At 42.8% G+C, this 17573-nt stretch overlaps 1 protein-coding gene across 1 annotated transcript in view; it reads right to left on the bottom strand.

The window, feature by feature from the left end:
- Positions 1-16923, bottom strand: part of LPCAT1 (lysophosphatidylcholine acyltransferase 1) — a 58118-nt gene extending 41195 nt beyond the window's left edge. The window contains exons 1-3 of the mRNA XM_075416667.1: positions 16702-16923; positions 10587-10729; positions 8855-9069 (exon numbers count right to left, since the gene is read on the bottom strand). Coding sequence (XP_075272782.1) covers positions 8855-9069; positions 10587-10729; positions 16702-16818 — 475 coding nt within the window. The 5' untranslated portion in view covers positions 16819-16923. The remainder of the gene's footprint in view (positions 1-8854; positions 9070-10586; positions 10730-16701) is intronic.
- Between the last annotated feature and the right edge of the window lie 650 nt (positions 16924-17573).

Below are 17573 nucleotides of genomic sequence, written 5' to 3'. Positions count from 1 at the left end.
GTTTAGTCAGCAGCTCACCAAAATCCTTGTACGGTTCTGTGAAACTAATTCGTCACATCTTGCAGCAAGTTCCCAAATATTCAGCCAGCCTCTGAAATATCGCTTCTATCCCACAAGTTGCCAAAGCATAAGAGAGAGTATATCAGAGAAAAGTGGCCATACTCTTGCACTTCTTCCTACATGCCTGCTCTTAAGACAATATCCACAGAACAAGGCTCACTAGGGGAGAAAAGATCTTCATGGGCAAGCTGGGGTTACTGCTGAGGGAAGGTAAAAAAAGAAACAACCAAAACAAACCAAACCAAAACACAACCATACACAAAAAAGGAAAAAAAAAATCCAAACAACAGAACAAGCAATAAAAAAATCCAAAAGAAACCATACTTCATTTCATTACTCCGTTTGTTTTGTTTCTTAGTGATGCTAGTCCTGAGTTTCCCCTACTGCTGCAAATCACTATTCTGCAGTAAAAATAACACTATCAAGTAAAAGAAAGCAAAAAAGACTCAGACATCCTCAGCCTTCACCCTGAAGTTTCTTTCACATTAGACCCAAATTATGAAATTCGGGTTACTTCAGGCCAAGGAATGAACAAGACAATACCAGAGCTCTGAGGCTCTTATCCGAGGATATGCTGCAAGCAGGGTCTTCTTTATAACACATGAAAATAAGCAAGCAGATATATTTCACTTAGGGCAGTATGACAGAAACATGAGACTACAGACAACTTCCCAATTTTTAGTTTCTAACCACTAATGCAATCCATATCTGAAAACTGGACAGGCAAGCAGTGTTAACCTGAGAGCTTTACTGTTACAACCTTCCCAAAATCAAGCTATTACAATGCTACCAAGCTCCACAATAACAGATTGCAAGTTATATTACAAATGGACAATACCACAAACAGCAACACCCATGTGCAAAGAAAAACTGTTACGGTATTCTGAAGAGAGACAACCGAAAGTTTGGTTTCCTATGGATTTGTACTGCCTGTTGAATTGTATGATACAAAACAGGCTGCAAAGTAAGTTCATTTCTTTTCATGTGGTTCAGACACTATTTTCATGCAGCTTGAAGAACTTAATATCTTTTAAACCATCAGCTTTCTTCCAAATATGTGTGAAGCCATTGCTGTTTCAACCCATCACATCAAATCTTAGCCTAATAGACAAGGTGATGATATCAAGTCTTACTTCCTTATGGATCAGACTAAAAAGCTGACAGAAGTCTTGTTTTAACATGAAACAGCAACTTAAGATCCTGCAAGACACCAACTACCAGGTGCTTAGTGGCTAAGTCCAACAATTTAAGTGAAATTGAAACCCTCAGTCATCAGTAAGCAGCTGAAAGTACATACTAAGGGGAGACTAGCTCTGTACTTGCCTTTCCCCATATACTCTTTTCATAACCACTTTTGAAAACAGAGCAGAAGATTACACAGATCTTTGCGCTCGTCACATGTTTTCATGTTCAGTAAATAGACAGGAATCTGAAAATTCAAAGGCTGTACCAAGTCGATCTGTGCAAGAAATAGTTAGGAGCAGGGCCAAAGGTCTGTAAAGGGAAGCTGAGAAACATACCAAACAGGTGGACAAGATGAGACTGCAGTCAGAAACCAAGCTGAAACATGGAAGCCAGGAGACAGTTCTGTAAGGTAATATATGAGGCAAGGAATAGGCAGGACTAGAGCAAAGCCAGGGCAAGAGCAAAAAGCAGCATGCGTGAAAATGCTTTAGACAGTTGGCACACAGAGCAACTAAAGGAAACAAGCAGAACTGTGCAATGTACTTAATAAACAGAACATAATCTTAACCTTCTCTGCTCATCAATTTAATTGTCCAAGATCGATTGTAACTCAGTAGTGAAGAGCACAGCTCAAGTATTCAGAGATGCTGAAAGATGTGCTTGCCCGTCTCCTCCATTAAAACCACCCTTAAATTACAAATTCTTATGGGTGATGGCAGACCATCCCTCAATTCACAAAATTGACCTTACCAGTATCATCATTCCAGCTTTTTCTCTAGCAGTGTCAGTTCTACTCAGTACAGTCACTCTCATCCCCAGCTTCAGCTCATTACAAGCAGTCCTGAAGACAGGTGACACATGCTGTACTCCACCTTCCTAGGCAGGTGCATGCAATTTAAACACTACTGCCAGTAATTCATCAAAACCTCTGCCTCGCAGGGCAGCCAGAACACCACAGATATGTTAATCAATGGAAAGCTGCTCTAGCACAAAACAGCGCTCTTTAAGAGAGACTGCAAAAATTCAGTATTCCCTTAATTGCAGGGTGGCAGGTCCAACTGATTCCAGAACCATAACTCCCATGCAGTCATTTCAAGCACCACCTGATGTATAAGCAAAAAAAGCTTTTCTCTGATGAGCTGAACACATACAATTGGTGTCAATAAACTTCTCAGGAGAACAGGAAAAAATTACAGTATTTCATCTCTCTATTTCTATACAAAAATGGGTGAAGAAACATTGTTTCAAATCAAGACATGAAATGCTATTTAACATACAACAGGATAAAGTACTGTAACGAACCATTTAAATTATGATTGACAGTTACAACCACATAGCAGATAAAGCTATACTGGCAGTATCACCACTAGTCTACAAGGCTTCAGAGAACACAAAAAGCAATGGAATGGCAGTGTGGCACTAAGTACTGTTCTTCTAAAATGTATCCATCACTCATTTTTGAGTAGACAGTTACATTTTCACCACTGTAGAAACACCATCAGACTGACAGATCTGTTGCAAGAGTAGAGAATGAAAAAACCTGAGGCTTTCACTTGGCCTCTCCCCCAAACACCACAAAATCCCATCCGATACACTGAGATGGCAACCTATAGAGCCAGTACAAACTGTCTCCGCACTTAACATGGAGGTAGGCTGTGTAATACAGGTAGACTTACACTGGAATACCCATTTACAGTATTTGCTCCTTGATTTTTCCTACTATGGGAAAAAAACACAAACTAGTTTTCTATTAGCAGTTGCCACCTGTGCATTCTGTATTTAGGGCTTTCAAAACCATGAAGGTTAAAGGTTGAAAAGCACTATCTTGGGCTTAGTTTTTAAGAATTGCCTTACTCAAATTAACATGCTGACAAAGTTCTGAACTCATATCTTTTATAATGAAGTAATATGCAACATCAAAACTACTCTTTTCTGGAGAGAAAAGAAATCTGCCAGGGCCTCAAGTCTTCTGATGGTTATGGGAAGAAAACCATTAAGGTTCCAGAATAAAATGGCTTTCTGTGTATATGGATACAGAGACCTTAAAATGGAACAAAAAAAAAAAAAAAAAAAAAAAAAATCAACTCCCCCCCAACAAATACATAAAGTGGTATCAACGTACAAAACTGAAGTCAATGACAGGATCTTCTCAACTTGGAGGTTCTTACAGAGATAGTGTTATTGTAGTCATGGTACTCTACATGAGATTTGTAGTATTATCTTCTTTGAGCAACAGTCATACACAGAAATAGACACTTTTTTGACCCAAGTCTGAACCAACCACTAATGCTAAATACTAAAGCTAACAATTTCTCTGAGTCTGACTAAGTGTTTAGCAGACGGACCACCTGACAGAACAGATATCATGTAATCGTGGTATAGAGGCAGTGTTAATGGGGAAGTTCTCCCTATTTCCAAAGAGAAAGGCAGAAAACATGCAGTCTATAGGACAAGTAGAGGTCAGCAGTGGAAGGTAAATAATCAGAGTTCTCTTTAGTTTTAGCAGCAGTAAATTCCATGGCATTTGGGTTGGTCTTTCAAAATATGATTTATTTCCTCTAAGGACTTCTCGAGGGACAAAGACCCTTTTCATATCACAAAGACTGCTGTTTGCTCTCACACCTGCAATACCTGTATGAGGGCATGGCTGCATGTTTTAGCTTTCTGCTGCCAGTCTAAGAAGTATTTTACAAAGGCAGTTGTGCTGGTTTGCAGGTTTCCCATTTACCATAGTTTGTAACTTCCATAAACAATATTAACTAGGATGCTTAAAAAAAAAGCAATGGTGGTTCATGCATTCCAGCAGCAGTTTAATTGAGAAGTAATTGTTACTGAATTTATGGTGAAATAAAAATAATCCAGCAAGTCCAGGATTCCAACCCAACCAATACAGGCATACCTATAATAGACAGGTGACTGCACACTCTCTCTCCAAGAAAGGTCCTGTGAGGACTGAAACATTGCAGGACCATCTGGGTGCCCACAGCCTGAAGGAAACATTGAATTTCGAAATGGAAGCTTTTAAAGGGGAGGATGAAATGGATAAGCTTGGCAATAACTTCAAGACACTCCTTAGAACTGGGGAGCTCATTTGTGTACTCAAGGCAGACTGCAATGCCAACATAGCATGGAATGCTGGCATTCAAGCTGGTGACCTTAACGGTGTTGTAAGCTGCTGATTCAGCATATAAAGAGGAGAAATCTGTGATGCCTTCACCTTACAGCAGGTTTTTCCAAAAAGGGTTTAAGGACTGTCTTGATGAATCTCAAGTACTTAGAGGTGAGATTCTCACTGAAGAACTATGGGTCTACCACAGTTCTCTTCCTTGAGTGCTTCGGAAGGTATGGAGAGGGGTGAAGTAACTGGGGTGGAGGACAGGAGGATTAGGTTGAATAACTTTTCACAGAGCTGACAAGTAATTTGGCATCTTTTAAGTTCTGAGATGAAAGCATACCCAGCTATCCCAGCATAAATATTTCACACTGAATTACTTATTTGTTGTCTTCTAGTCATGATGCTCAAGAAAGGCCTATAAAGCACTTTCAAAAGATGGGTTTGAACAAAAACTCCTTAGTTTACTAGATGTGGACCCCTCCCAATAAAATTGATAGTTTTTACAGTACAGTACGATTCTCCCTTCCTCTATACTTCTTCTGTTCTGCCAAGTGTAAATTACCTCCTTGCCCTTCATAAACTTATGCTAACATACCCCCCATTCACTTCACAGGTACCAACTTCCTCTCTTTTTCAGGGGGTGAGGTAACAGGTGTTGAGAAGTTGCTTAAAGTTTAAATTAGCTCACCACCTTAAATTTAGTTTTTAAAAGTTCAGACCACGTAAGATGTTTGAATCACAGAAGTTGTCCAACAAAATCTCTGGTAAATCATATTTACTGACAAATCCCTTTCCTTCTTAGTGAAGTATTTCTGTAGTAGCACTGACCACTTCAGCAATGAAAAGTAACTTTTATCCAGGTTGCTTTACTAGCCAAAAATAAGGCAGTGAAATGTAACCATCAGAATTTATACTTAAAGCTTGTCCTGACTTGAAGTGGCGCCCAGTAGACAAAACAGGAAAGTTTAAGGACCTGTGCTAATGAATGATCTAACTGCTTCAGCCAACGTAAGGTGCAATAAATTCATGGATGTCATCTTCCCTGGGCTGCACACTTTAAAGTGGTCCAGTGAATTTCGTCGTATCTGCAACCTACCAAAACTCTTGCAAGCCAGTGCACAGAAATACATGTCCTTCTTCAGCATTGTGGTGATGTGCTCTGTCTGCTCTGGTATTCTTGACTTACCAGATACTGATTTTTCTGATGATCATTGAAGCCTGGTCTATCTTTGCGCAAGTAATTCCTCCGCAGAGTTCGTTAACCTAGTGTGAGTGCCAAGTGGATAATTTTATCCACTACTGACCACTAAATGAAGAGGTCACAACTCTTCTGTCAGAGCAAAAGTGCATTTTTTTTTTTAATTTGTTTACTCTTTTATTTTCCTAAAAAGGAAATTGTCTGAAGGAGTCACAAGACTTCAGTCTGCTTCTGAGATTCAACTTTGTGGTCCAGAAGAGCTGCCTTCAAGTTAGAAAGCAATAAAATACTCATTGTACACAAACACACTTGTGGAATACTTCCATTCCCATAAAAACAAGGCTTTTAGTCATCTGGACTTAAAATTGGATCAAAAGCTTAATATTCCGTGACTGGCAATCTAAGGGTACAATAATGCAGACAGTTGCTCTAGAAACCTATTAAAATATTTTTTGAATCAATCTTGGCAACCAGTTAGCAATCAGATCTTTTTGTGCCTGCTAAAGCACCTGATCCCTCTGGTACACAATGTATAGTGTCCTGATAAACACTGTCACTACATCAAAAAGCCAACTTGTTTATATCATATTTGGATACAACGGATGAAGATCTACTCTCCACCCACAGTCCTCATCCTTGGAAATTACCTTGGAAATTACCTTCGCTGCTTCATTATTTACACGCTGAAAAGTCTGCTCACAGAGTTAAATGAATGTACTTTATTCCAAACTTTCCAGAAGATTCTGAATGACCACTAAAAAGACTCAATTAAGAGGTTAGGATTATCAGTGGCTGGCTCCAAAACTTCACTGGAGACAGTACAAGAAGTCAGCAAGATTTACCACACTGAAGAACATAAATAATTCTGACCTCTACAGGATAAAGTCTAGATGAATGCCTGGAGTGCTGACAATTCACCACACAATCCGAGAAAAACATGACCACCTTTTCACAGATGGCGCAAGAGAAATACCAGTGGTCCAATAACATGAAATACATTTGTGTGTGTGTACTCAGAGAAGCGTAAATAACATTAGAATTAAAATACTAGATCAAAGGAGGAGAGGATAGTCAGTAGCATCTGCTTCACAGAAAACCTCTTTCAAGCAGTAAAAGGAAAAAAAAAAATGTCACAACTTTACTCCACTGGAAAGTTTTCACTAAATTTTGAGCCATACTAATGATTACAGTGATTACTTACCTCTCTGTTGAAGTTCATTTACCTAAATAACACAAACTGCTGTAATTAATGTTGCTCATATAAAGTATTCCTCAAAAAAAGAAGTTTTTTGAACTCTGAATCCCAGTTACAACCTTTGCCATGCCTCATTTTCGTGGCATTTTTCTGAACACTTCATAGTGGACTACATAATTTTTATGGCTGCATGACATGAAGTGAATGCAGTTATACAGGACAAAAACACTCATTTACTTGAGTGCCATGCACATTCCAGTAATATTCCATTTAATCACTATATGTAGTTTTCTGGATTTTCTGTTTTTCTGTAACTGGTTTTGCTCACACATGTACAAAATCAAGTGAACTATTTTTAAAATTTATTGCAGTAAGTCTAGACTTTAAATTCAATCCTTTAAAAGTCACCCTAAAATCAAATTAGGTATAGAGGAAATAGTTTGAACTACTCAATATGCAGTATTTGTGCTACATTCAGTGTAACTACAACTTCCATATTCCCACAGATTCTCCTCAGGCTTTCCCACTAGTTCCCACTGACTCTATTACATGGGATAGTTAAGCAGCTATTATAGCATTCTGTCAAACGCCATTCTGTCATTTCATCATGTTTCAGTAACACAGCGTGGCCTGGAGTTACCTCATCTAGTTTGGGTCCTCCAAACAGTCCAGCTGCAAGCAAAGGAGAGCTCCACGTGGACTACTTTATTTCGCCGAGCTAGCAATTATTAAACAGTCATTTGAGTCAGCTGAGAAAGATGACAAATCTGCCCCTGCCTCTATGGCTGGACTGCCCCTAAAGTCCAAGATGGCATGGATACACCTATACTGTACAGGACTGTCAACATACCATCTCACAACAATCTCTTCTTTCAGTATTGGACAAGGGATTTTTGTTTTCTTTTTGTTTTCACACTACACTTGCTTGTATGCATTTGTTTTTAAAAACACATGCCTATACCTTTTTTTGTTCAAAGCATCTATTAATTTTCACACAGATTTTTCACTGCCACAGACTTTTAGTAAACTCTAATAGTCAGATATTCAGTGAAATCAAGATATAGCTACAGTTCCAGCCCAAGCTTTGCTTGATACAGGTAGACCTTTATACCAAGAGATTCTCTATGTGAAGCTTCCAGATGTAACTACCGTTTGTCACCATGTCTCAGCTTCTGGTTTTGAACATGTCCTTAAAACCACATTGTGTAATGAAATTTTAGGACAATGTCTACGCCAACAGCTTGATTCCATTTAGTTGCAAAGGAACTCCAAGCTTTTGTTCAGATTTTTAATTTAAAGAGTCCCTACCCAAGGTGAAAGCAAAATCTTTTGTCCTTTATATACTACCTTTAAAATCTACACAAGGAGAGACAGGAAGATTCTTTGAACTTTGTTGGTCCATAGACACAACATGCTGGGTTTCTCCAAAATGCTTCTACACAGACTTTGGTTAGAAATCTACAAGCCTAAAAGCTTACACACTTTTTTGGCACAACTGCACCAAAAATCACATGTCTCTCCCAAGCCTGTGAGAACCTACATTGATAAATCCAAAGATAGTACTCAAACAGTACTGACTTGGGCATCTGCATTTCTTATGACTAAATCTGAGTGCACAATAATCTGCTCTTGCTCATCTCTCATACCCTGCCCGACACAAACTTCTTGATGCATGAAGATGAGCAGCACTCCCTCAAGCCAGGGTTCCATTCAGATCAGACAACATTACCAAAACACAGTTCTGGGATGGCACCCCAACTTGCACCAAGAAAGAAGTGGACTTTCTCTACAGACCCATCCTAACTTTCTTTTCTACTTGTCAGGTCTTAAAATGTTGATATTTCACTGCAAACTCACCATGAGTTCTGTAGGATTGTTTGGACTTTGTTGATTCAACTTTGCAGAAATGAAAAGAAAAAAAAAAAAAAATCAAACATCCCCTCCAATTCTTTTTACTGACATTCAAAGTAGATGAGTAACAAAAAAAATCTCACCACAGCAATACTTTCTTTGTGTTTCAGGCCTTCCCATACACAATCAGTGAACCTTCTAAGTAATCATTTTTAATTGTTCTTGAAAAAATAAGTATCTACCAACTTACTTCCCCAAACAGGAATATCTTTGCTTTCTGCTTTCATCACAATGGAGGCGAAGGTCATAGTTACTGGAATGGCATCAAAGTAGGAAGAATGGGGAGCTACAGTTAATATTGCTGCTTCCGCTGGCAATGCCCGTCTGCCTTTCACATTTATCCAGTGGAATCCACCAGCAAGCCACATCATTCTCATGATGGCTTTCAGCAAAACATCCACTATCCTGTAAAGAGTTGAGAAAACAGTTATGCTGCCACAGGAATACCTTAAAATAATGCAAAGTGTTACATAAAAACTTTATGAGCAAGACAAAAGCACAGATAGGATACGCTGCTTAAACAGAGCAGAAACACTGCATACATCTTTTGTTTTCTCTAGTGGTAGTTAAGACCACTCTCAAAGTAAGATGTCATTTAATTTCATTTCATGCCTGAATATTAATGCTTTTTAATCCAAACAAAATTGGCATTTATTTTATCACTAAATCAGTTCTGATTCAGACTACGACTGTTGAGTTTCTTCTACAGAATGTCTAATAACACTTTCTAGTAACACCAAAAAGGCTCTAGTAAACTCAGTCCTGAAAACTGCTATTAGGATACTGCTAGAATGCAACAACCCTGATTCTTGTGTTCAGGTTTACCCAAACAAAGAAGTGGAGTAGCATAGGACAGAGATTCTCAAACATGGTGATGTCTACAGAACACACCTTGGAGCTTTGGAAACATTTTACTTACTTTCCTTTTCCCCATCTTCTCCTAAAGTGTTTTGGGACTTTTTTTTTTTTGTGAGGTTTTGTTTGCTTGTTTTTTAAACAGCCTGACAGTCATGAAAAGAAACATTTACTTTGAACCAACAGAGTGCAAAAAACAAACACCACAAATTGTTACACTCACAGGGATTCAAGGCTGTAGAGCAGGGTGACACTGACAAGTGGATGAAATGGGGGAGGGACAACCTCAAAAGCTTCAAAAATAATTGTATGCAAGATTGAAGGCAGCCCATTATTCCTTTAGTCATTATACTGATATCATTCCAAATGCCATGTAAAGTGAAGTGCCTCTGGTTCTCAACCTCCTTCCCTCCTGCGATGCAAAATACAATCGGCTTCCCTCATGCTAGTGCCAGCTTCTAATTTTGAAGTTCTCTACCGAAGACGTGATGCACTCCTCTTTCCTCGCTCCTCAAATGGCAGTTTTCACAGATGGGTGAACACTGTCTTACATTCTACCTTAATTAGCATTCCAATATCCAAGCAAGCACAGACTTCTTAATAAGCACCAACGCACGGGACAAGCCCTCAGCGAATCAACAGCAGTTTTGTCAATTCATCACAGGGCAGGAAACAATGGGGTGAAGTAGTTTAAAACACTGATTTAGAATATGACATCTAGGCACGTTCCATAATGCCAATCTTCATAACAAGAGGTTGACATTACAGGAATAATTGAAATGGAAGAATGTTACAGTGAAGCTTCACACTACATCCTCAATACAAGTAAGAGGCCAGAGACAATCACTTTTTCTCCCTGTAATTCTTAGGTCACCCGGTAAATCAAACAGTTGAGGTATTTTTAGTTTCCCATCTGAGAAAAGTATTTAAATAACAATCTTTACATTTTTCTTCTGATGAGAAAAGCAAGTGCATGGCACAGATAACAGGTATTTCCAACCTTCTCTACCTCAAACTGCTGAACTAAATAATGATTCCTTCAGTATTTCACCACATCAGTGACTCACTTTCGCCACCAGGAGAGGGGCTTTTCAAGCTCTTGCTCGTCAGATCCCATCGAAGCAACGAATGCAAAAGGCCAGGCCAGCAACATCATAAAAGCAGCAAAAAAGAGTCGGATAGGAAACAGAGTCAAGGTCATGAAGGCAATCTGCAAAATCCAAAACAAATGCGTTATTCTAATACAATCTTGGACTGAAAAAGTCAGAGACTCCTAGAAACTGATCTGAAGTCTTAACTTAAAAATATCTAATGTTAAAAACAGCAAAATGCACTTCAATTCCAAACAAATAATTGTGGTGTATGCATTAACAATTTTGTATTCATGGATCTTAATTATAGCTGAAACACAGCACACTCTTTAAAGCTAACGCAGTCTTCGCTTTCCATACTTCTTCAGACCTTATGTTTGCCAGTGACTACATCCGCATGCTCTTTTCACTTTCTGCAGCCTCACATTAAGTAAATATTTAACATGGGCGTGTTGTAAATCTTACTGCACTACAGAGAAGTCAGTCCATCACAGCAGCTCCCAGCCGGTGATGTGCGCTTCTTCAGCTGGGTGCACTCACATGGCAACACAGGGCCGCCCAACCTGGAAAGCTCTTCCAGAACTGGGCAGGCACCAGTTCCCCTGTTGTATGTTCTTGGAACCAGAAGCTGTGGGGAACCGCAGGGGGCAACACTGGGCAGACACATCTCTGGTCAAACATTCAGACACACATATGAGTTTACATTCCAGGCCTGTGCTAACAGGCACAGCCCCCTCAGGAAAGCAGAGGTTTTCAAAAATTTACCCTCCTCTGGGAAGCCACAGTACACCCAGTTGCTTCTGCACCTTCTCCCAGCACTCTAGCTCTTGGAGAGCCTGTTCCCAGCCAGTCAGCCCTCTGTCCTCAACTCTGGTGAAAAACATGTCATGCTGGAACTTGTCCCACAGTCTTTTGAGGACTTCTCCCAAAAGTAGGGCCCTTTTTGAGCTGTTTGGAGTTGTTCCCAACTGTCCTCCAGAAAACACAACTTAGCAACTACCTGTGCAATGATCCACTTGCTCCAGGAAACAGTTCCAGGAGCTCAGAGTCCCATCTTTCTCACACAAAGACCAGGAAGAAAGCAAAAAAGTAGAAGTAGAGCAGGGTACAGCTTCAGATGATTGGCTAAGGAAGGAAGAGGGAGCTGAAAACTGTATGAGGCTGATGGGTGTAGCACCAATGCTCCTCAAGCTGTACCATGGAGGCTAACAGAAGATGAAGAAGACACTATGAAATTGAAGGGCCATGTAAAGAAAGAGAATTCAAAAGGTAATATACTACTTATTCACAGGTGCACCAGGTGAGGTAGAAAAATACTTTTCACCTTCACAATGGCTGGGGCAAGGATGAGCAATGAGGCATAAGGCACTGTCTCATGTTGTGCTTAGCCTGATGCATCTCCGGGCTGCTGTGGAAAGCATCATTCATATTCTTCTTCTCTTCCCTCATGTAGATCTAGTCATCATGCAGCTCAGTTTTCCATTGATCAGCTCCTGCTTCCTCTCACTTACCAAACAGCTCAAAAACTAATTTACCCTGTAGCTGCACACATCTGTAGATCTAGGGTAGAGGCAGGGAACACACAGCAGGAGAAAAGCCTAAGCTACCACCCCACTGCAATGCCAGATTTTACAGCGATGCTTCAGACTGGTACTGTGATCTCATAACCACCGTGGTCTCACTCCCCAAAACAGGATTGCAGTCCCTGCGTGGACTGTTTCAGTTTGCAGAATCAGAAAAAAAAGGAATTTTTTTGTTACGTAGCCTAGTTTTCCAGATGAACCAGTTCAACTTCCTAAACTGGCAACGGTCAGATGAGCACTGAAGTCATACCACCTCATGCAACTCTGCATCCATAGACAAGACCACCATGTCTGGCAGCAAACAGGGGAGCATTCATCTGCAAACTGGAGCAGAGAGAGCAGCTGCCTTCTAGGCTCAGACAGAAAAACGGAGAAGATCTTGCCCCACTGGCAGATGTCCGAGATCAGAATGCAGGAGACATACACTCCTAGTCTAACCTTGTACAGACATATTCTTTCAGTGATCGTATTTCTACATATTCAGAACATTCACCCAGACTTGTTTTCTATTAAAACTACAAATTCTATCTGGTAATAAGCCATATGTAAACACCTGTGTTTTGAGATACGTTTAAAAAACCCTGAAGGTCCATCTGGAGCTGTACCTTGGGAGGTTCAACTCATGACCAATTTTCTCAAGAGGGGTTTGATGACAGCTCATTTAACATTTGCTGGTCTACAGGATCCTACTTAGTTTCCCAGAAGTTGAAGCGCATGCTGTGAAAGACCCACAGACAGCATGGAGAGGATGGTCTTACAGCTTGTAACAGAAGGCTGCCCTGGGAAACCGTACTCTACTCTTCTGTCAGAAGGACTTCAATCCAATGAAAGGGAAGTCACTTAAACTGAATAGGTATCATATATTCTCCTTGTTTAGAGACTCTGCATTCAGGTTTGAGTATGAACTTACTATGAAGGTATAAAACATGAACTTAAGTCCTTGTTAAGTTCTTCAAAACACCAGGTCCTACATACCTAAGCACTGAGCAAGAGAATCTCAGAGTACCCTTGTTTCTCCTGTATGTCTCAGTTTCCTGTCTCGAAAGTCAGTATCCTACCTCTCACGAACAGGGAAGCTGAAAAAATGCATCTTTGGAATTAGCAATACAGTGAGAAACATCATTAAAACCCCGTTTACTCACAACAAAAATCCCATGACTTATTACAAAGTAATGGTCACATATTAAACAAAGAAAATAGAATAATGAACTGCATATTTAACATGGTAGAGGTTTTGATTTTTCTTTTAAACATATCAGATAGAGACTGCATCTTGCCCCACACTTTCACGTCCTCACTATTATCATCCCTATAGCCTCAGTTCACCAAAGACAGCATGGAAGAGCTAGGAATTTGTCCCTCAGCAATTCTCTTGCTACCAGCTTTCCCACTCTGCAAGTTCCCCGACTGACACAATCATAGAGGTAAATACAGGAGTAGAAATATTCATATGCAACTAAGCCAATCTAACAGATCATTGCTGCTGAAGAGGGTGGTCCCATTCACTTTCCCCTCAATCCTCCCCTTGAGTCAGTTCTAGTGCTTATCTGAGCTCCAATGAGCCAATACAGCTCATTAGAGGGAAGAAAAGCAATCCCAGGAAAAGAAAGCAATCTGAATACAGAAAAACACAATAATCTGCTGGTTTAATGAGCCAAACCAGCTCACCAAGGCACAAAAGGAACACGAGCATTGGTGCAATAAAAGAGCCAGAAACACTGGAAGAAAGGAAAATGGCATCATATTGTGTTTTTAAGTGGCAGAGAAACAAAGCTACGCACACTTTGTGACAGTTCCAGTAACACTTGTGCCTGTGCTGCAGAGGTAACTAGAATCAAGAGCTCTGACTTAGGCAATAGGTTCCCAGAGGATGTCAGGATGAACAAAATTCATGGTTAATGAAACCATGTCTGTCTTTCCAGAAAAGATCTTTTTATTACAGAACTGAAATAAAACAGGTAACTTCAAGAATGACCCCCACTGCCACCCTCAGATCAGTGAAATAACCGTCATTTCTACAGCAAGCATGAGACTCAGTTCTCATACAGCCTTAGTGCTTTTACACTGTTATCTACCAGTTTTTATAAAGCAAATAAAAGAGGATATGAGCAATTCCTTGGAACCCAAATGGATTTCTTTTTGCTGTTGTTCTTCCTCTTTGCGGTTGTTTTGTCCTCTTACTTTCTACTTTTTTCACTCCCACAGTCTCAGGCTTAAAGATTCTATAATACAACTTGAAGTAAATGCATTGAAGAGCAAAAAAGCTAATCTAACCTCTTGCAGAGTGCAGGGTGAGAAAGGGATGAGGAGGTAGTGAAGACAACGGAGCTATCTGACAGACCATCAGCAACAGACAACAGACCATCAGACAAAGCAGTCTTGTCTCCCAGTCCCCTGTGCTCACCAACTCCTTCACGGACCTCCAGTCCCCACACATTCCTAACCTTCCTCGAAAGGCTTTGCAACCCCAGAACTCACCCGTTAGATTCACAGGGCAGACAGAAAATCTGTGACACAATACGTGCCTACGGCTGAACAGGAAGTGAGTTCAGCTGTAATACTTCACACCAAATCCTCAGTAACAGCCCAGGGCTGCACGGAAGAGAACACACGCTGCTGTAATTGACCATAAAGCAGCCTCCCCATTCAAGAAGTCTCCCTTTCTGGAAGGGCAGCATTTCTCATAAGCGGAACAGTTCCACAGCTCTTTTTTAGCAGCCTCTATCTCAAGCACAATTTTTAATCAAGGAAGAGATTAGGAGAGCATGATTAAGGCAAAGAAGAAAGTCTATCATAGTCCTGTATGTCAGCTTGCATGCTTTTTCCTCACATAAAACTGCGCACATAAGACTTCAAGAAAGGCTGGGTTAAAGAACTTTGTGCTGCTGTACATCAATAAAAGATTGTTCACTTAAAATACAAGACCAAGCTGCACTGTAAAAAAAAAATGCAAAGCTCTAAACATGTATTACAGTTCTCACTGAAAATAACAAATCCTCAAAATCCAGTGGCAAAGTTCATGTTTCATACAGATGTACACGACAGCCCACAAAGAAGGCAGGTATGTTCCGCGACCAGTCAGTCACTTCACTAGTGAAGCAGCTGAAGGTCTGTTAGGACTAACAAAAGATCAGCAACAGGCTCATATGAGACTCAACACTGCAAAAACTGTGAAACTGGTACTCTGCCTTCCCAACAGTACTTTTAAAATTCCTTATAAATGACCAGCTAGAAAGTGACATTAATAAGACACAATAACACTGCAAAAATAAAACATTGTTGTTGTTATAATTAGATACAATCCTAGTCCATATGAACACATGCTGTCTTTGCGTATCTCTGCTCCCTAAAAGACTTCTACCTCAACAATAACATAGAAAACATGACTTAAGGAATGAAGTAAGGTTACATGGAAATAAAATCATTACAACTACATGATTTATTGAGGAAGCTCTACGTATGAGCTTTCTGAACAAATCACCAAGTTGTAATGATGCATATGACACAAATATTTTCTGCCTTTTCCCATTCAAACCACAATTTATCCACAACCATGGAATTCAGCGTTTAACTGTATCACACTGGGAAACTTGATTAAAAAAAAAAGTAAAAGCCTCTTCCACTGGAGTCTGCTACGAATTCCTTGGCTGCCAGATACTTAACATGAGACACGTTCCCATGTTTTGTACATCGGGCCATACATGTCTTGCGTTAAGTATCTGGACAGCAACAGGGCAATGCAACAATGAACTCTGCTCATAAATTCAAGCTGGATCTAAAGCACCTTGATCCGAGGGGTTTAATATTAGTGGATTTCCATCTTGATCGGTACTGTGAGGCTGTTAGGCCCCCAAAACAGCTTTAAGGAAGTGAAACATCATAGCGATGGAAGTAATAGAAAGGGCCAACCCCTTACTAGGTGAGCCTTTGACGGTATTTCTCCGTCTGGCAAGTGACCCAGATCTCACCGCAAGCCTCAGACAGGGCCGTGCACGCCGAACACCCAACCACCCACCGCTCCCCGCGAGCGGCACAGAGATGGGGGGGAGGGGGGGGAATAAGCAGCCATGCGATTGCAAATCTGCATTTTAACCCCGATTCTTGCCATCTCACGCTACCTGTGCGATGCGCAAACCAGGCGGCGGGGATCATTTACCCAGGGGCCAGACTGCAGGCGCCCAGGGCGCCCCGGCCCAGGCGTACCCTAAGCTGATGCTGGGAAAGCCTGTCTCCACGGGACGGTTCCCCTGCCCCCCCCCGGTAAAACAAACCAACACAAAGCCAGCCTTTCTCTTCTCCCAAAGCCATCGCTTTTTAAAAGATACTATACTAATAAAGCAGCGGTGGGGAAGTGAAGGCACCCCCTCGGTGGGGCGCGTTGGCCCCGCGAGCCCCGCGCCGTGAGGGACCCCGCCCGCCGCAGCCCCCGCGTCGGCTCTCCCTCACAAAGCGCCGGCAGGGTGCCCCCGCCCGCCGCGGGACGCGGCCCGGGCCCCGCACGCCCCTACCTTGGCTTTCTCCAGGGGGCCGAGGCGCAGCTGGTGCACGAAGGGGCTCCGCGGCGGCGGCCCGCGCTCCCGGCTGCCGGCCGCGCAGCATCCCCGCCCGCGGCTGCTCAACTTCATGGCGGGGCGAGGCTCGGCGCGGAGCGGCCCGGCACGGGAGAGGCGGAGTGGGGCGGGCGCTGCGCAGCGACCGCTGCTCCCCGGGTAGCGGCGGCGGCGGCGGGCGTGCACCAGCGGCCAGCTCGCTCGCCTCTAGACGCCGGCCCCCGCCCTCCCGGGGGCCCGCGCATGCGCCCTGCGCGCCGGCTACAGCGACTGGGCTGGGCACCGGTTTCCGCGTCGGTTGGGGGGGGGGAAGCTGAGGGGGGAGGCGCGCGCGCGCACACCCTCGCTCCCTCCGCCACGCGCGCGCCCGCGCGCCCACCCACCGGCCGCCGGAGCGTTCCCCTCGGGGCATGCTGGGAGAGCGGCCCCGCCGCCCGCCCCGGCGCCAGGCGACCCCGCCCTCGGGCCGTCGCCCTGTCACAAACGGGACGGGGCGGGGGGCGGCTGAGGGGGCTCCGGCCGCCGCCGCTCAGGTGCTCCCCGTGGCTGCGGCCGGCGCCTCGCTCGGGCCCCCGGGGCGGGGGTGCGGCCGGGCGTGGGGCGGCTGAGGGGAGTTTTTAAAAACCGCGAGAAGCTGGAGGGTGAAGGGGGATCCCTGCGCGGCCGGGCCAGTCCCGTCCGTCGGGGCCGCAGCGGTAGCGGCACCGGCGGCCGGTAGCGCCGAAGGAGGGTCGCCGCCGCGCCGGGGGGAAGCGAGAGGCTGCGCTCTCATTACGTGGCGAGGTGTTCGTCACGTCTGAGGGGAATCCACTCTTCCCAGCAAACGCAGG

This window comes from Opisthocomus hoazin, chromosome 3 (genome assembly GCF_030867145.1).
Source record: "Opisthocomus hoazin isolate bOpiHoa1 chromosome 3, bOpiHoa1.hap1, whole genome shotgun sequence".
Classification (NCBI taxonomy): domain Eukaryota; kingdom Metazoa; phylum Chordata; class Aves; order Opisthocomiformes; family Opisthocomidae; genus Opisthocomus; species Opisthocomus hoazin.
The sequence above is the reverse complement of the archived record's forward strand: the minus strand, read 5'-3'. Positions and strand labels throughout refer to the sequence as shown.